We start from the raw sequence: 20,427 nt of genomic DNA, 5'->3' as shown, positions 1-20,427 counted from the left end.
GTGTGCGCGCGCGCGCGCGCGCGCTCTGCTTTGCACTTCTGATGTGGGCTAGCTCTTGTCTCTCCTGAGGTTTCCACACGACTCTCCGGGCTGCCCCGGTGCCTCTGTCAGCAGTTCCCCGCCTGCGAAGCGCTCCCCGCCGGCAGCAAATTCAGCGCTGACCCGGTATGCGGAAAGGAGCTGGGGGTGGGATTTCGAGCACTTTTCTCTGTCATTGGTTAATATTTTATTCTGTTGACATGTTTTCTTACTGCCGGTGCTTCCGACACCTTCTTTTTTTTCTTCCTTTCCTCCCTCCCTCCTTTCCCTTCCCTTCCCTCCCCCCTTACCCCAGATCTTGGCCGGAGCTGTCAAAACCACGCCTATGGAGATCCACAATTGGTCTGAAACGCGTAAAATCAGCAATCAAGGGGGCTTGGCTCATTAGCGAGGGGATCAGCGCAGGAAGGACATGTGAGATAGTCACAGTTTTACAGAGATCAGGACAAGATCTAACCATTCCACTCCGGGTCCTTTCGCCCGGCGCAGCCTGGCCAGAGGCGGATCCGGATCGCACGCCTTCCTGACTCTCCGGGGGCGCCGTGGTGGCCGCTCCCCCCAGACTCGCTGCGGTGGGGAGCCCTTTGAAAGCCCCGCGTGGTTCCTGGGCACCGCCGCGGTTCGGCTTTTGTTTCTATTTTAGTCCGGCGAAGGACTTTACTGCGCCCAGCGCCCGCTCGCCTCGCTGCAACGACAACAAAAAAAAAAAATATCAGGAGCTACCACTATCTCCAACTGCCACCGGGGAGTGTCCGCCGCCGGGAGCTGTTCTGACCCAGCTCTGCCTTTTCCTCCTCCAGAGACTTGGAAGGAGCTCGCCGGGCCAAAACCAGGGCCAGGGGTCCCCTCTTTTCTCCTGGCTTTGTGGATGCACCGATGAGAGATCCAGCCTTCCCAGGGACTGCAATGGCTTATCACCCGTTCCACGCTCCCAGACCAGCCGATTTCCCCATGTCCGCTTTCCTAGCGGCCGCCCAGCCGTCTTTTTTCCCGGCTCTAGCTCTGCCTCCGGCGGCGCTGGCTAAACCCATCCCGGATCCTACTTTAGCTGGAGCTGCAGAAGCTGGTCTGCACGTCTCGGCCCTGGGGCACCATCACCAGGCAGCCCATCTGCGATCTCTCAAGAGCCTGGAACCGGAGGAGGAGGTCGAGGACGACCCCAAAGTGACTCTGGAAGCCAAAGAGCTTTGGGACCAGTTTCACAAGTTGGGGACAGAGATGGTGATCACCAAGTCAGGAAGGTATGAACACCCCCCCCCCGGCACACACACACCCCGCTTGGTAGCTGCACAAGGGCCACTAAAAGTGATACAACCCCCCCCCCTTCTTCCACCCCCTCCTTGCACCTGTGACTTAGATAATTTTTAAAAGAATGCACATTCAGGGTGAGTCGTTTTCACTGATTCAGACCGGATTGGGGATTTTTCTTTCTTTTTTTATTTTTATTTATTTACCAATGTTTTTTTTTTTCCCCGAGGGTGGGAGGAAGCTGCTGATGGGAAAATCTGATTCAGTGAATGAAATACAAATAAGAAATAGAGGGCTAGTGGATGGTTTGGGCTTTGTGGATTTTCTCCCCCACTTTCATTTTTTAAAAGAAAGAAGCCAGATTCCAAATTAAATGCGTATGCAGTAATTAACACCTTGGCCTCAGATTAAATTGGTGTAGCTTGTATTTGTTTAATTTCGTAAAATGGAAACGATTTGGTATATGTAGAGCTCCAGCACTTTCTTCACTGCATGACTGGCCAATATTGAGAGTTGGCTTTTCCCCCTCCATATACCTGTATTTAAATATTAACAGCCCTTTTGAAAAATAATCATTAAAAAATAGGTTTGCAATAGCCCATCTCCCCACCCACCCACCCACTCCAGGTATCTCTGGCTTTAATCTTTTTCTTTGCATTAGCTCTCTTTTATTTTACATGTAGGATATTTATAAATTCAGCGTTGGTATTGTTTTCGCAAATGATTAGAAACTTGCTCCGTGAAAATATTTGGGTTGGGTTTTTTTAGGGGAAGGAAATTGCTTTAACATGTATCAAGAATGAAATTTTATCTCTAGTCTCAATGTCCTGAGAAATCCACGCTGAGATTTCGACCTTTTTGCTCGTTTTCTGTCATGCGAATGAAGCGAAATGTAAAGAAGCGGCCGGTTAGATTAAAGGGGGGGAGACAAACCCAGTGTGTGCACTTTTTAAAAACATGGCAAAACACAAAAGAGCCCAGGACGTAGAATTCGGACCTGAACCAGGATTTAATCTCTACAAGAAGGTTTGATTTTCATAGTAGTTCTGAGACCACAGACCTGTTCCGAATTGCTAGTTCGGTGTGAGCTGATTTTTAAAAATTCACTTCGTTTTGAAAGCGGAGGCCCAGGGTCTAGACTTTACAATGTAACAACATGGCTCTAATGCACATTTCCAGTTTACTTAGCAGTGGGCACACGATGGATGCAAACCCAGAGAGAGAGACAGGGCTGGGGGTACGCAGTGCCCGCAGCCTCCGGTTTAATAGGTCTCAGACACCCCCCTGCTTCTTTTCTTTTCATATTTTGTAACAAAAGCGAGCCAACTCTATAGTGCTTCGGATTATTTTTAATACGAAACTCTTCTCTTTCTCCTATTGTTTTTTATTCCCTTAGGAGAATGTTCCCCCCGTTTAAAGTGCGTGTGAACGGCCTGGACAAGAAGGCCAAGTACATTTTATTAATGGATATAGTGGCTGCGGATGATTGCCGGTATAAATTCCACAATTCTCGCTGGATGGTAGCCGGGAAGGCGGATCCCGAGATGCCCAAGCGTATGTACATCCACCCGGACAGCCCTGCTACAGGGGAGCAGTGGATGGCGAAACCTGTTGCCTTTCACAAACTCAAGCTCACTAACAACATCTCGGACAAGCACGGATTTGTAAGTATCACCTCGACAAGCGATTGTGGGGGTCATTTGTCGTGCGGGCTGTGATGGTAAAGGAAGTTTTTTTGCATTGCCACCAATGTCTCGCTAGCTGCCCGTTAAGTGTTGTGTGTTTGTGCATCTGAAGGACAGATGGAAAGCTAGGCATGGGGGAGACAGAAACGGCATCTTAATACATGGATTGTTTTAAAAAAAAACCCGAACAGCTGCTATCTTCACCAAGGAGCAAAGGGAAACAAACATAGCTCTGGTGGGCACATTTCAAAAGACATCTCTTGATCACCGGGGTTTGTTTGAAAAAACCAACAAGCGTCAAAATTCTGGGAACTTAGTCGTCAGGTACTGTCGTTTACGAGGTTCCTATGTACTCGCTAAAAATAGACCCAGAAGAACCCACCTATTACCAAAACGGAGGAAAACATGGGTGCTTGTGCCATGAATTTAACTGCCCCCGTTAGAAATAGGCAACATATTTCCCCCCGCAGACAGCGCAGTTTGAATGTGCGCTTATCATCTGTAAATAGTAAATCACCAGCTCTTATCACGACATTTTAATTCATAACACACATAGCGGGCCTTAAAATGCATGGGATCCATCACTCTTAATTAAGATTAATCGCCTTGTCGATTATGTGTGTGTGTGTGTATACCCCCCCCCCCAACATGTTCACTTGGGCCTTTGAGTCAGTATGAATTGCGAATTTCAGACACATGGTGTAGGCACATGCTAACTTAACCGCCTCAAATGTCTAAGGTTGGGCGGAGGGTAAATGGAAGTGGTTGCACGTTCTAGATGTCATGGGGTTTTGTAATTTGGAGAGGACCCTGACATATTCCCTATTTCAATTCCAGGGTGAGTTATTGAAAACCATGTAGTAAAATCCATTAAACAGTGGGGAGCAGGGAGATACAGGCTCTGCGCCATAACAATAAGTGGAAAACTTTTTTTTTAAATCAGGTTTGGAAGGAAGAACGCTTAAGAACATGGCATTGTGGGTTTAAATCCTTACACCATTTGCTTCATGTTTGAGTCACGCGGGTGACTGCCAATGCACAACTCATTTTCCTCCCTTATAATATGCCAGATCAGTTTCCTTCACTGGGCCTGATCCTGCCAGTCCTCACTCACTGTAAACCCTCCTGGATTTAAACGTGAGCTGGAATTGCTAGGAGATTGCCTACCGTGTAATAATTATAAACTCAGGTAATTGCATAATTGCTCTGACATTTGTAACTGCAGGACTACAGGGCAATCTACTTGGCAGACCAGTCACCAGAACCTGGGAAAGATTGGGACGGTGTGTGTGAGAAAGTGTGTGTGTGTGTGTGGAGGGATTACATCTGTAAAAATGATTTGGGATTAAATACAGTTGCCGAAATGAGATGGGGGAGACTGTGATCTCTGAGAGGATTTCAGTGTGAATGGGCAAGTCCTGAATGACCTATTTGATCACTTGACTTTTTGGTGGAGCAATAAAGGAAAATAGAGGGTCATTTCATAAGGTTTGTTGTTTGGTTTGGTTTTGGCTGCAGAATCTCCTCCCTTTAAATGAAAGGTAAGAGGTGTCTGAGGGCAACAGGGTAGAGTGGGGAGCACACTAAGAAGCCATGCTCTCTACAGGTGCAACTGAAGGAGATGCCAGCCCGCATATGGGCAAGGCTGGGTGTCAGCTGCAAAATTCAATATCTCGGGGATCTTGGTTAAAACCGGTCTTGGTATATTTCAGCTGGTAGATGGCTGAAGTGACCCACCTGTCTTAGTTTCACTGGGAGTATGGAAAGCTTATTTTGTTATTCCAGGAAGCAGAAGTCTCCTTGCAGAGAAGGATTTTTTTGAAGTCTATCAAACGTCCCTATTTATTTTTTTATTGATCATCTTCCTCGCCTAGTGAACAAAAAATCGAAGTGTCTTAGCAATTTGCAAATATCCACAGCATAGAGCGGATCTGAACTAGGGAGAGAGATGTTTATTCTTCCATTAATGCCCGGTGAAGGGGGGCGCGAAGGGAGGGAATCAGAGCTCACAAACAAGCTGTCTTTAGCCTTTGGCCAAGCATTTGGGGCGATAAAGAGAAAGTTCATCGTCCTATGTTTTTGATATGGTAATTAACTGGGATTTGGAGATGGTGGTTTGTCAGTCAATCCATGCCACAGGCAGTCAGCGCCCACTCAAGGGTGGGTGGGGGCTGCACCCAACAGCAGTATGGGCAATAGAAGGCATGAAAAATCTCTCAGGTGAGAAGATTACTTTGTCTAGATAGGAAAAGAACTGGCCCGTTCGATAATACATTGCGCTGTTTCGAGAATGCAATGTGTAAATCAATAGCAAGAGAGTATTAGAAATAGCTTTTTATTATTCAAGGAAAGCTAGTGGGATCTAACATTTTGAACGGTTCCTCTTCATCAATTCGATATTTTTGGTGTGTGTTGTTCTCAAAAGGCCGGCGTGTATTAAATCGGAAAGATCAGGGTTTAGTCTGTGCCATCTGGTCATGGAAGGGATGAATTTTTTTTTAAAGGAATGCAAATTTACAGCCTGAATGGGAATTTTTGCACCATTTCCTTTATAAATCCCGTCTAGATTACATCGATATAATATTGATCTGACAGGTCACCAGCAGGTGACTATTTGGGGGTTAAAATAGTTTTTTTTTAATTGCCTTCTACAGCAAAATGAAGTGACAATTATTTAGCCACTTGGGCAATAGTATTTTACAATAATTAAGAATTCACCAGCCAGCAACAATTTTGTTTCGGTAATATTGCATTTCATCCTGAACACATCGGGTTACCGAATTATTAAATCGAGAACAGGCAAGAAAATACTTCAGTTGTGTGATTTGAAAGGGGGGGGAAAGGAATTTAGAATTCGCAACAATTGTGTTCTTTTTCAGAGCAATTTAAGCTAATTAAAATGTGTATTTGACTCTTCTTTCAAATTGTGGTTCTGGTTTAGAAATATTTCCAAATGCTCTAAAATTAAAAAAATAAGGAATACAGAATGGCTTTGACTGCTGGCGACAGTTTCAGACCCCTGATTAGGGAGCAAATGCTTGTTCATCTGTAATATCTTCATCTAAAACATAAAATCCACGTGGATCGTGGCGTGAAACAATCCTTTCACTATTCCAGTAGCTTACCTGGGAACATATTTTTCTGTGGCAGTCAACTGCGGTGAGATAACCCACTTCTGCGCTGTGTGAGATAATTTTATATAGATATAGATTGCTAGAAAATATGCAATGGAGCTGGGCTCTCCCTTCATTCTCAGGATTGTAACAATCTGGGGAGAGATATTTTCCCTCCTTATCATTATAGTCATCAGCCTGCATTTTTAAAGAGCATTTACAAAGAAATTTCAACAAGCCTTTTTCTTCCAAGAGACCTGATCAGTAGAGGCCAGATTGTAAAAAATGACTTATTATAAGAGGGGGAAAAAACCCGCCTTTTGGTATGAATGGGGGAATCCTGCTTAGCAGGCTCTGAGTCTAGCAATTCTACAGGGGAGATTGGTTTGTATTTGCTCGATTTCAGTCATTCGCTCATTTCCTAACCCACAGACCATATTGAACTCCATGCACAAGTACCAGCCCAGGTTTCATATAGTGCGAGCCAATGACATCCTAAAGCTTCCCTACAGCACCTTCCGGACGTATGTGTTCCCTGAAACAGACTTCATAGCAGTCACCGCATATCAGAACGACAAGGTAAGGGGACGAGGTTTTTTTTTTTTTAAATGAACCTTTTCTTCTTGAGCAGATGTAGGGATCCGATCCTGCTTCCCCTGAAATCTCTGACTTCAGGATGGGATCAGGATCGGTCCCCCGGGGAGGAATCCAAGCAATGGGAATTGGACAAGGACTCCGATGCCCTTATAAGTCTCCTGTTCTGCTGCCACCTACTAATATTAGCCTGTTTCGCTCGCGGTTGTTAGTTTTAAAGAGTCCAACTATTTGGAAATCGAGTTTGCTAACTCGGGGGAGATAAAAATCAAAGCAGAGAGTTAATTGTGTGTGTGTGTTTTCTGATTCTGCCTGAGCCAGCCGGATGAAACATGCCTTGGGCTTAAGACAAGTCGAGGGGCAGCGCTTGGGGGAGTGGGAGCGAAAGGAGAGATTGCAGACAGGTGCCCCCACATGAGGAGGCAGTACCCCACTTTCCCCCTCCCGGGAGCCTGGTTTTTCTTTTCTTTTCTTTTTGGTTCTTTGGCACGGGGGCCGGACATTTTTGCTCAGTAGCTTTCAGATACTAAGGAGATAGAAATGATATAGTATGAGGAGCGTTTGGAGGGAATTACCTCTAAAGGCAGCTTTTGATGAGGAGCCCAGTAAAATGACCAAGAAGATAGGCTAACTCAATAGCTTTCATGATTAACCAGGGTTAGCCTTTCACTTGGGGTGGGGGGGGCCGGAGAACAGCAAGCAAAGCTTTGGAGATGGGCGGGAAATCTTTGATTCTCGTGGTGCTTTAGCTGGGTTTTGTTCTTCAGACCTGACCGGTTTTTAGTGCCTCCCCCCCCCCCTCAAGAGGTTTCACACACACCCCACCCAAAAGCTGACCGGCACCTCCACTCCTGGCTGCTGATGTTAATTGACAGGTCTGTCTGAGGGTCCTGGTGGGCTTGTTTCCCTCGTAAAGTTTATGGCAAAGAGTCACAATCGATTAAAGAACACTTAGGCGGCAGCATCGCCGCAAGCTACCGCAACGCAACTCAGCACTTGTTCCAGCCTGGGTCTTTCTGATGGGCTACACACACACACACACACACACACACACACACACACACACTCTCTGCAGGTCNACACACACACACACACACACACACACACACACACACACACCCTCTCTGCAGGTCTGCAAGCTAGGAGGGTGTACCTCCACACACACACATCCTGCAGGTCTGCAAGCTAGGAGGGTGTATAGCCAGCTGTCACAGACTACTCATCTCTTCAGACTAAAACCCTGCTTTGGGGCGGGATTTCTGATCAGTGCAGTTGAAGGGAGATGGATGAGTGGAGTGAGGGGCAGTTTAGGGCTGGAAAGGGACAGATCTATTATACCTGCTTTGCTAGGTATGCACTGCCTCTTCCCCGCTGTCTCTATTGGCACAAAATAAAACCTGCTTGGTGGAAAAGCTGGGAAGTAAAAGGGGGATTAAGCAATTTGTTTTTACAGAAATAATGTGGAGCAGATCAAACATGCATTTTTAAAGCAACCATCGAGGGGACATATTTCAAAAGCATGAATTATTGAATGCCCTTATGTCGCCAGCACCATAAGTTAGTCTCTGGGAGAGATAAGAATAGCTTTTAACCAACACAGCAATGTTTAGTCGCCATCTTCCCTCCAGGGGGCCGTGAAAAATAACTTCCTATCATTAAAACTCTATTAATAATTCAGGCCAAACCTCAGCATCATTTTTAATAACGCATGCGGTGTGTTAAACCGGGGATTGTGTGTGTTTCAAACCGTTTGAAACAGAACCTAAATAGGACACTGACATTCTGCACCGTTGAACTTTGGAGGTTAGCACAGGTCAAGCGACCAAGCTACAAGGTTGCTCTTTATTTTTATTTCCCATCACTTTTTAATGACTAATATTTGTCTCATCGTTGCTGTTTTAAAGGGCAATTTTACATGTATTTCCACACAGTCCAAAAATGTGTGTGTGAGAGAGAGAGAGAGAATATTTTAACCCTTTCTGCATAACACCTTGTCTCTAGGATAATTTTCGCAGTTAATTGTTGTTGTTGTTTTCAGATCACCCAGCTTAAAATCGATAATAACCCATTTGCAAAAGGATTCAGAGATACCGGGAATGGAAGGCGAGAAAAGAGGTAAAATTGTTATCCGAGCTAGAATGTTTTAGTCTCGTGGTAACATGGATATTTCCTTCTTCCTTCCCTTTGTTTTTGATCTCCAAAAGTTACTTGAGAGATTTCAGTGGGGATTTTAGTTTAGCCCAAAGTAATATTTACAACGGGTGTTGTAAAGCGATTCCACCTTCCCCTATCCCCATTAACAAGGTGGAACCATGAGTGTATCTATTGGGATGCACCACAAAGATAATGTTTAGTAATGGCTTGTTCTTTTTGAAGGAAACAGCTCACTCTCCCCTCCCTGCGGATGTATGAGGAGCAGTGCAAACCTGACCGAGATGGGGGCGAATCCGATGCTTCCTCGTGTGATCCTGCCCCAGTGCGCGATACACTTCACTCCCCATTGGGTACAGCCCCTAGTCCCCTGAGACTCAACCGCAGCAGCAGAGGTAATTAGACAGTTCACTCCAGAACTCAGCATGAACGTCTGTTAAAAAAGGAAAGAGGTGATTTTTCTCTCTTGCCTTCTCTGAACAAAAATCATCAGACTCGAATCTGATTTACATCCTAAAGCCTTCCTAGGAATGGCTTCGAATTAACAGAGGTGTAACTCAGATCCCAAGGTTGTTAACTGGAAAATTACTTTTTTCCACCCACTAGAACTGAGAGGTATTTGTAAGTCAAATCCAAATGGGAAGATGAGGAAGAAAAGAATAGATTAAAAAATTGTAATTTAAGTAACTTTCCTGAGGAGTCGGATTTCAGGTATGTCTTGGCTCCTCATTTGGCAATGATATAGGTGCCACTTTTAAATACAGATTAAAAACAGGCTGGAGTGAATTCTAGCCCACTTCCGACTCATTGCAAATTCGGGGTTCAGACCAGTGGGAAGAAAAATGTGCACAACCCAAAGGAGAAGGAGGTAGAGACGCTGATCAGTACAACAGAACCAAATGTTACCACTGAAGAAATGTAGCTGAGGAGGGGGGAATGCAAACCTTATTTACAGCTTCTAACATATTCCTGTTGTAAATTTGTGTAAACAACAGGCTGCATAAACGTAATTATGATGTTACATAAGCCTTACTGGCTTCCAGAACTCCTTTCTGGAGCGTTTCTCTGGTTGCAAAAGGTAAATTAAACTAAACTCCCCTCCACAACAATCCCTATTTTTTAAGAGGAGGGAACTTGGAGGCTCACATCTAGTAAATGGAAATAAAACTCAGCAGCTCTCTCATTGTAGTTTTCAGCTACCATGTTTGGCACTGACACAGTGTCAGTGGATTTGCTGCTTTAAAAAAAAATCCTTTTCCTCTATTTTAGGCCTGCCTCTTTGGCTTGCAAAAATTAATGAAATTGCAGAAATATTATTTACCTAATACCAGGGCTTATGACACACCTGGCCCTCTTAGGAGCTTTTCAGCTAAATCCATTAAACCAGCAATGAATATATACCTCAAACTAAGGAATTTAACTTAAGCTGCCTCAAACTTTTTGCTCTCTGAATCACAACTAGTCCGATATTATTTAAATCCGGATGTGTGAAGTTACCTGCCGAGATGGGATCTTTGCTACCTCAGACTACAGAGATGCTTGTATGCATGATCTATTCTGTTGCGAAATATGGTTCAATTCACTATTTTCCCTCTGCACAATGATGTGTATTTTGATCAATGCTTTTTCAGAACAGATCATGACAAACTTATTTCATGGGGATTTAATCTGAACAACCCCCTGCCTTTCTAATCGGTCCATAAGGTGCATTTACACTTAATCTAGCTATACAATAAATGAATCGATTATTTTCCAATACTGCACATACTCCTTCCTTTCTCGATGGCTTTTGCTTTGTTTGAACCCGCGGAGCACGTCATGAACTAGGCAGACCAGGGTGAAGATGAAGCTAATTGATAGGATGCTGTCATATATTTTGGTGCCCTTAGCAAATATGTTCTTCCTGTTTGGCAAAGCGGTGCTAATCCCCTGTGCCTCACAATTACCAGTTTATAAAGGTCTAATTCTCTACTCCCCCCCCCCGAAAAATAGATTGAATTTCTTCAATGAATAACCAGTTTTTTCCCCCCAAAACGGTTGATTGCTGAGTTTAAATAGAGCCAGGCAGACAGGGCCGGCTGGGGAAGGCAGGTTGCTATGGGTGTGTGATACAAGGGGGGAGAAGGGGGTTGGCAGCCTGCACCGGGGCTGCTGATTGCAGCAGAAGGCCGGGGGGTGATTCCCGTTGTCCCCCCGCTGTGCGAGCCCCCCGGGGCACGGGATGGGCCCGCGTTTCACCCCCCCCCTTTCCTTGCAGAGGAGAAATCCTGCCCGGAGAGCGACCCGGAGCTGGAGAAGCTGCCCGAGGAGCGGCCGGCCCGCGGGCCCAGTCCCGGCCCGGAGGAGGCCAGCCCGCGCAGCAGCCCGCGGCTGCCGGAGGAGCGCAGCCGGGAGCGACCCAGCCCGGAGAAGCCCAAGGGGCTGGAGAAGGACAAGCCCGAGGGGCGGCGGAAAGAGCCGGATGCCTCCAAGAAGGAGGCGGAGGGCGGCGGGCTGAGCAAAGAGTCCTTCGCCCCCCTGATGGTGCAGACGGACAGTCCCCCGCACCTGAGCGCCGGTCACCTGCAGAGCCTGGCGCTCTCCGGCCTGCACGGGCAGCAGTTCTTCAACCCGCTGGGCGCCGGGCAGCCCCTCTTCCTGCACCCGGGGCAGTTCGCCATGGCCCCCGGGGCCTTCTCCGCCATGGGCATGGGACACTTGCTGGCCTCGGTGGCCGGCGGGGGCCTGGAGAACGGAGCCCTGGCTTCGACTCAGGGGGCAGCCGGGACCGCCACCCCCTTCCCCTTCCACCTCTCCCAGCACATGCTGGCCTCTCAGGTAAGCGGGGCTCGCCGGAAGGGGCTGGGACAAGCCGCGGTCCCCCCCCCCCAAACCCCACCCCGGCCCCCAATTTGCCCCCTTCCCTTTACCCTCCCCACGAATGTATCCCCCATTTCACCCCCCTTATCCCGCATCTGCTTTAATTCCCCCCTTCATTGCCCTAGTTAACCCCCCTTCTTTCTCTTCTTACCCCCCATCTCCTGCTTAGAATTGGGGGGGTCCGGAGCCTGGGGTCCCCGCACGGCTGAATTCGTGCCAGGGCAGAGCCCAGCACCTCTGGGCTGGCTGCATCACTCGCAATGGAAAACAATGGCTCTTTCATTGTGTCCCCAGGCCATCCCATTCCCCCCTCCCCCCTCTCCTGGCTCGCCGGGCAGCGGGAGGCTGGGTTGTTACCGGTCACTATCCCAGTCCCCTTCGCGGATTGAATCGGATACCACGTTGCTTGCTTCAAATACCCCTCGGCTGTTTCACTGGCCGGAGAAATGCGGCGGGTTGAAGCAGGGTCACGTTTCGGATCGGGCTATCCGGAGAGCAATTCGGTGCGGTTCCCTCGCCAGCACAAAATCAATCAACCCATCCGGGAGACAGGGGAGACCGAGTGCCTGATAGCGGCATTATCGCCTGCTTTCTTCTGCAGGAGCAATGCTATTCGGCTCCCCACCCGAGGGTCCCTTTATTTCTATCCATGACATTTGTCTCCGGCCAATAATTGCTTATATCCTCCTCCCTTTGGTCCTGTAACACTTTAATTCGTTTAGAGGCAGCCAGATCTGAAGGGTAACAAATCAGCCCGCGGAGATGCTCGGCCCTGACCCCGTTTTCAAAACCCCAGTTACAGGGGTATTGAATTGATACAGAATAAAACGTGTCTAGCTCCAGTCTCTCCTTGAGTGGGAGTGTGTGTAATTTGCAAAAGCCAGGACTGACCTTCCATTCCTACAGACCGGGTACAGTCGTTATTACTTTCCAGCGGCTTGCTTGTTGCTAATGCAAACAGGAGATACATGGGAATTATGGCCGCGCCTATCCACTTCTGTGCCTGTCCCTAGCTTTGAACCGGGTGCTCAGCGCCAGGGCGAATCCTGAGTCAAACCCAGCAGGCTGGCGCTCCTGGAGCCTGTAAGGATCAGTGCTAGCGGGGGTAGCTGCGTTCAAGGCTCATTATGTCCCCCCCAAATCAGAGGGGCCCCTAAGGAGCATGTCTAGTAAGTGGAAAGGGCCCGATTCTGCCCACTGACTTCAATGGGAGAAAGATCCAGCCTATTTCCATTGGCCAAAACTAGGGTTGTGCCATCTTCAGAATGTGTATGTGTGTGTGTGTGTGTGTGTGTGTGTGTGTGTCCCAACCCAACCACACCAAGATGTCATTTAAACCGTCTAATTTATCGATCCTACTTAACTATGTGTCTTAATGTGATTAAACTTGTGTGAGGATGCACAGACCTGGGCCACAGGCTGGAGCAGAGAGGGAAGATGTTGCTTTTTATGTCCTAGTGGAGACCTGTTCAAGGCAGAGCCTTATTGTGGTGTACTACTCTAGCTTTCAACAGGCGTGTCTCTGGTAGCGGTTTCAGGCTGCCCAGCAGACCTGCTAGTTAACTTTATTTCTATTTATCAGGTCGGATCCTCTCCCCATTTCTTACAAGATCCTTTCGGAACTCAACAGGTTACCTTCATCCCTACCTATTCCTTGAGCAGTGCCCCAGCCTAATTAAGAGGGCATTGCGTCTGTGCCCGGGACTGTTTCAACAGGTTGATTCCTTTCACGGTTCCCTGATGTTTAAATCTCTGTTGCTGCATACGGGGTGTATTGTTTCAGTGGGAAATTCGGAATAAAAGGGTGCAGGATCTGATACGTGGCATATATTTATTAGTAGAGAGGAGGCACAAATTTGTGGCATCTCTCTTGCCCCAGAGGGATGGACAGTGCTGAGCTGGGAGGGTGAGCGCATTGGAAGAAAATATTCCATTTCCATTAGTTAATGAGTTTGACTTGATTTTGCACTGGTGGTGGAAGGTCATTTATGCTCCCAGAGGACAGAGAAGCTCACCCAATGCAGAGACACTTGACAGACAAGCCTCTGTCTCTTGGGCTCTGCGTTTGAAGTGATACACAGGAGCTTGGCTACTTCGACTTCCTCCTGGGTCCCCGGGATGAAATGCCCTGGTCCCAGGCCCGCCGTCCTTTCTCTGGGGCATTGGTTGGTTCCCCATCCCTGGTCCCCAGCTTCCTTCCAATGAACCGGATGCAGGTGCCAACCCCTTTCACCTGGAGTCTGCTCTCCTGGCCTCTTCCCTTGGCAGTAGATTCTCTCCTAATCCCTTGATTTCAAAGATATCAGGGTGGCTCACCTGGATTTTCTGGTTGCCTGGCATTCTTCCCCCTGCCCCTCAGCTTGCGATGTGGCCAGTTCCCACCACCAGGCGCTCTTAAAACTCTCCTGCTTTGTCTCTCTCTTGCAGGGAATTCCGATGCCCACCTTTGGCGGACTCTTCCCTTATCCGTACACCTACATGGCAGCTGCGGCCGCCGCCGCCTCAGCACTGCCAGCGACCAGTGCGGCTGCGGCCAGCTCCCTGTCCCGGAACCCCTTCCTGAGCAGCACCCGCCCTCGCCTGCGCTTCAGCCCGTACCAGATCCCCGTCACCATCCCACCCAGCACCAACCTCCTGACCACCGGTCTGCCCGCCAGCCTGAACCCAGGCTCGGAAGGCTCCAAGCCCAGCAGCAGCAGGGAATCCAGCCCCCTCCCAGACCTCCCTTTGCACAAATCCAGCAGCCAGAGGGGCTCCCTCTCTCCCAAAAGCTCCCTGAAAGATTCCATCAATGAACTGCAGAATATCCAGAGACTGGTCAGTTGCTTGGAGAGCCAAAGGGAGGTGTCACCCAGCAGGGAGTCCCCCAAGTGACTGGCTGAGCTGCCAACACGCCAGCCCGAAGGGCTGAGAAGCACTGGGATTTTGTACAGCACAGTATAAATATTTATTAAAAAAAAAAACACAAGGGAAAAAAAGGGGAGGGGGACAGGCAGTTAAAGACAGGGATACAAGTGTGATCCATACAGATACCCAGACAAAGCAGAGGCCAAGTGAATGATCCGCAAGCAAAATATCCCGTAGCCAGGGGTAATTATGGGAGACTATTCCTCCCTCCCTCCCCACCACTCTCCACTCAGACCCAGGAGAATATAATGGATAGGATCTCCCCTCCCTAAACCCAAATCAGGAGAAAATACGGCAAGTATCCTTCCCTCCCCTCCTCAGTCCCACTGGTTTGGACTCCAAATACATCTGGAAAAGCAGAAGGATTCCAATCTGCAGCGTAACTTTCTTGATCAATGGATTACCCAGAACACATGCAATTTCCGGGATGGCGAAAGAATGTACCAGTCATTCCCTTAAAGAGACTGCGGGAAAGGTGACTGATGTTTTCTGTAGCGACTGATTTCTGAAGGGAGGAAGATGCTTTCAACCCCCCCCTCACCTAAAACAGACAATTTTAAGAGGAAAATAATAACTCTGGGTGAGCCTAGTGACTATGAACATGTGTGTAACCTGATTTGTCAGGGGGAAAATGGAAATAAACTGTCGTCAGCTCTATTTCATCCACCACTGATTTCAAAGGCCACCAACACGCAGAACTGGTACAGGCAGTGTGACATGGTGGTTTTGGAATCTACCTGTGTACCAGAAAAAAATATTTATGAAATAAATGAAAATTTGTGTAAATAAGCTATAAGGATCCCAGAATATGCAAATTGGTATTAATTTATTCAGTTGTACATTGGTGTGTACATAATATTTAGAGTTTAACTCATCGCATTTAATTTTTTTTCATTTTACATGAACATATATATTGTAAATGAAAAAAATATTTAGCTCTTTGTGATTGAAGGAGAACTTGGTTTCTTTAACTGTGTTTTAAAATGTTGTTTATCCCGCCTGTTCTCTAGGACAATCATGTGCCATCAGTATACACTTTTCAGTCACTAAAATCAGAGTTCAATTCTTTAAGGAACTCTTACAAGGAAAAAAAATCCAATGAAAATATCTTTACAGTGCGGGGTACAGGAAATGCAGGAATAAACCTCAGGTTTTTATTTTTCACTCCAGAACAAAAAAAGAAATATAATAAATTTAAATATCACATGGACTGTGCGCTATATTTGTTTTAAAATAAAAATATACAGGATTTGAAATGTGCTGGTTATTCGGGTATCTATCTGTTCATTTTTTGATGAATTCTCTCACATCTTTCAATAAAAAATATTCTAAGAAGCTTTGCAAGGTTGGTGTTTTTCATCTCTCCTAGCATTTCAGAATGATTCTATGTGGGTTATTTACTTTATTCTAACGTTTGGGAGTAGGGAATTTCGACACACCCTCCCCCCTCGAAATTTGAATAGCCCAGCATGCACGTCGAGTTCTGAGTGGAGATTTTGATCACCCTAAGAAATTAAAACCACTAACAAATTTTTTTGATGTCAGGGCTAACTACAACTGGGATGACATCATTCTTACCAAGGGTAAGTCTGAGAGCCTTCAGTTAACTACAGTAATGCAGGTTCATGCAGTGAGCTTGCAGTTAGCCACGTGCTTAACTTTAGCACGTGAACAGTGCTGACAAGTCACGTGCTAAACACTTAAGCACCTGCATAACTGGTTGCGGCTTTATTTTGCTTTAATTAACACAAAGGATTGCGGGGGTTGATTCTATATCACCCTCATTCCCTGCACCTTTGACTTTAGATTTTTTTTTAAAGAGTAAATGATTAACCCAGGAGGAGGAACCGAACTAGCTGGGTAAAAGTGTGGATTTTGTGTAGCCCTCGATTCTCTGCAGGTCTGTGCTGAAGGACCCATTGCATTTAAGTCCTAACATCTGAAACCCCTGGCATGCATATTAACATACTGTACTCGCCCCAGATTCGTGGATCCAACAGCTCCCGGAGAAGACTTGAGTGAGTTCAATTACCATCCGAAGACTTTGAATCTGAAACGTGGAGACTTTATTAGGTTAGGCCTATTTTTTATATATATGTTCGTTATTATTTTCAATTAGAGGATGTGTAGAAAGTCTGTTCTAAATCCTGCGAGCCTGCATTTAATTTTGATCAGGAAAGATTAAAATGCTTCAATGCATATAAACATCCGTTTTGTATTATTGAGATATAAACGAAAAGAAACAGTTTGATTTAAAGCGACAGCAGCAGATACAGTTTCCAGCGACAGTGTTGCAACATTTTGCTGCACTTTTTTTTTTAGCTTAAAGCACACACATAACATAAAATCAGATTTCCCCCCCCCCCTTTATTACCAATGTAAACTGTTGCTCTTTGAAAACCATTTTGGCTAAGTTGCCTTGTTTATTTGCAAATGTTTCCCATCTCGGCGGAAAGGAAGCCTTTTGTTTTAATTTGGCTTGATGACATTGGATTTTTGTGTCTTATCTGTCAGTGGTTTGTTGGAATTCCCCTGCCACCCCCAAAATAAGTTCCTAGGGCCAGCTTTTATTACCTAAATGTTCCTGTTGCGAAATCTGTGGCTACCATGTGTTGAGAACAACGTAAAAATGGGGATATTTTGCGAGAGCCTGCATTAAACCAAGGCTCCTAGGAAAAAGTCGTACACCGCGCATAATCAAAGACATCTCTGCTATTCTTGCAATCGGGGCCCCCGTACAGCAGCAGGCTTTGCTGGCATTTAATCACTGAGTAGCGAATGTCTGTTCACCTGAGCAAGGAACGCCAAAGAACCTCCTCAGGTGAATCAAGTGAACGTTTGCAGAGTTGGGCCGCTAAAACGTTCAGAACATGAATTCTCACCCACGCAGCAAACCCAGCGCGTTCTGTTACAGAACATTTCCAACAGCTGCTGACAAGCTGCGTTCTATTAATCATCTATCCAATTAGCATTTCTAGGTCAAAAGATACCTCGTTACAATTGTTTTAACGTGGGTTGCGATGACTGTTTTAGGCAGGAAGAGAGAGGTAGCGCCACCCCCTCCCCCTGTAAATAATACTCACTCTTACACTTCGTCTTGTTTTAATAGGCTAATTTTAGCGAGTTTGCTAACAGGTGTGAAGGACAAAGGGACTAGAGAGAGGCCGTTGGTTAGTCATGGTTGCAGCTTGAAAACAGCTAGTGCTGTCTGGAGTTCTCCTTGTTTGGCAAGACACTGAAAAAACCAGGGAGAAGTTTCCAACTGGCTTTCCAACTGCTTCCCAGGTAACGGGGCCCATAAGCCCAGTCGTTTTCTCCTTTCTGTTAATTGCTGAAGTTTTATATGGGATCGTTGGAGAGTTCACGATTGGCTTTCAAATAATTTCCTTCTCTCTTTCGGTCAAGGATCTAGTCTCCCTCAGGTATTAGGCGCCCCCCCCCCACCCCCTTTCATCCTCCAAAAGCATGATTCCCCCTATGAAATCTGTTTAAACTGACCCAAGTCCTTATATTTCCAAAGAGGTCGGGAGGCCCTAATTTCTCTCTGGTTTGAGGAGAACTTCCCGGCTTTATGGTAAAGCAATAAAGGATGACATAAACAACCCTTTTCTTCACCAATTACCCTTTTCTCATTCTTTGGAAGATTTATTAGCTAAATTGTTTGTGTTAGGAAAAACTTCGAAGTTTACTGGGTCACTCTCAGAGCGGTGTTGTGTATAGGGGGCCCTCTGCTGGCGAAATGAGTTAACAAACACGCCTGAGGTCAGCCTTTCACAAGGGTGAACTTTCTGCTTGGAAACTGGACGAGTTTCTAGGTAATTGTTAGTTTAATTTGTTTCATTTATATAGTTGGTGCTTTTTCCTTAAAAGTAATTTCCCCCCATTTATTTCAGTTTAACTAGTTACAATATTCTCCCATCTTTCTTAAAATAGTATAATCAAATTAACGGTCAACATAACCTGCTCGCCAACACTGGCGTATTGTCCTATTTAACTGTTTAAATTTGGGATAATCCAAAGTTCTCATTTAAAACAAATATAAATTGCTTAACTGATTAAAATTTTTAAATCAGTGAAGCTGGATGTGTGTGATTATTTGGGGTGTAAGATAATAGAATGGTGAAGTTACTGGTGCAATGGTGTTAAGATAAATCTAATGGGGATAATATCGAAAACTAAGTAATGGATCCCCCAGTTTGGAAACTACTTTCATGTGGGGAGGGAATAAAATTACTGAAACAGGCTCTCAGAATCATTTCTGAATAAATATATTTCAGGATGGGTAATACCTTGAGTCTGTTTTTTTAGGAAGTATAAGGAATATACTATAAAGAAAAACACTTCACAAATACCTAGCAAGAAAGCAATGTTTACATTTGTTTAATTAGAGAAGGGCTGGCTTGAGGGAGAGACAAGGAAGTTAGGTTTAAAATAAATATCTATAGGGAAATCTCTTCTATTCACATCCCCGGATTCAAGAATAGAGCCATCCGACCTATTCTGAGGCTATGGTTGGTAAATGTTTAAATGTTTGCTTCCTTCTTGCAGTGAGTTGTTGTTGTTGAGATGTTGGGGTATAAAGCTCCGGGGCTAGGCAAAGACTATTTCTAGACTGGCTGTGTATATCAGGAAGTTCCTCTATATCCTTCAGCTAGGAAAGGACTAGAGCATCCTTTTACACTTTCCTTGTAATAAACCATTCTACTGGAGCCAAGCTAAAGGGAACTCTGCTCCTTCACTGCCTGATAGACATGACTGTGAAAGGCCTCAAGAAAAGTAGTGCTGGCAAAGCCCCACTGAAATCAGTGGGCTCTGTATAGGCCCATGTCATTGCAGAATGGGGGCTTCCACTGACCACAATGAAAGGAGGATCTGTCCTTTCACACTGGTGGAGCTGAAGACAGACCCTGGCCCCAGGTATGTAAGGGCGCAGTAGTCCAGTACTTAGCCAAAACTCCCACAGAAGTCAAACATACAGGGATGGAAAGCGTGACCTCCCAGAGCAGCCTGACTCTCCCTGCTTACCAAAGGGGCATGTGGATTTTTCATTTGTGGCAGTGCAAAGCGTTCCAGCAAGAACAGATCTGCCTCCCTCGCAGCCAGACAGAAATTGAAGCCATCGATAAATCCTATATTTAAGTGACTTAACTAACAACATAAGTAACCGTTGGCCACACACTGCCTTTTTTGTTATAAATGGATACATTAAATTACTCTGGTCTGACACACCCTGTGGTATAATCTTGGTATGAAGTGACACTGGAGATGCATGTAATTCTGCACATCACAATACCCATGGCAAAACTTTGGATGCTGCATCAATTTTGTTGGGTGTTCAACTTGAACATTTTTAAAGGGCAGATTTTTTCTCCCCCCACCCCACCCTAGAGGATGACTGCTTAGCATTTGCTGAAAATCAAGCTCATTTCATGTGTCTCAAGTGAGGCACCTAAAATTACTGATTCCTCTTGAAAGTGGTGGACAAGATGTGCCCAGTGCTCTACTAGAGAGCTGTAAATAGAATTCTGCCCTGAAGGCCTTGCAGTCTAATCCTTGTGGGCATCCTCCTGTGTCCATGTAGAACCCATCATCAGAGCGGTTTGACATTGCAAATGCTTATGCAGAGGCATATGCAACTCTGTTCCTGGCCTACTGAACTCAATACAGCTATTCATCATGTGAGTAAAGTTACACATGCGGGTTGGTAGACTCAGGGCCTATATTCTGGCAAAAACCTGAGGAGCAGATGCCAACACAGGGAGGGGCCATGTGGGGAGAGGACAATGTTATGTGATTGGGGTGGTTAGTAAATGGAGTTGATGAGCATTATA

The 20,427-nt window shown here is 46.0% G+C and overlaps 1 protein-coding gene across 1 annotated transcript; it reads left to right on the top strand.

The window, feature by feature from the left end:
* The first annotated feature begins 1 nt into the window (after position 1).
* Positions 2 to 15,931, top strand: TBX2 (T-box transcription factor 2). Its single transcript, XM_034752448.1, has 8 exons — positions 2 to 165; positions 335 to 1,280; positions 2,684 to 2,951; positions 6,518 to 6,664; positions 8,718 to 8,794; positions 9,056 to 9,225; positions 11,088 to 11,647; positions 14,117 to 15,931. Exons 2-8 carry the CDS (start codon positions 916 to 918, stop codon positions 14,561 to 14,563), a joined length of 2,034 nt encoding a protein of 677 aa, XP_034608339.1. The 5' UTR covers positions 2 to 165; positions 335 to 915; the 3' UTR covers positions 14,564 to 15,931.
* Positions 15,932 to 20,427: the final 4,496 nt, after the last annotated feature.

Source organism: Trachemys scripta, chromosome 18, assembly GCF_013100865.1.
Source record: "Trachemys scripta elegans isolate TJP31775 chromosome 18, CAS_Tse_1.0, whole genome shotgun sequence".
Taxonomy (NCBI): domain Eukaryota; kingdom Metazoa; phylum Chordata; order Testudines; family Emydidae; genus Trachemys; species Trachemys scripta.
The sequence above is the reverse complement of the archived record's forward strand: the minus strand, read 5'-3'. Positions and strand labels throughout refer to the sequence as shown.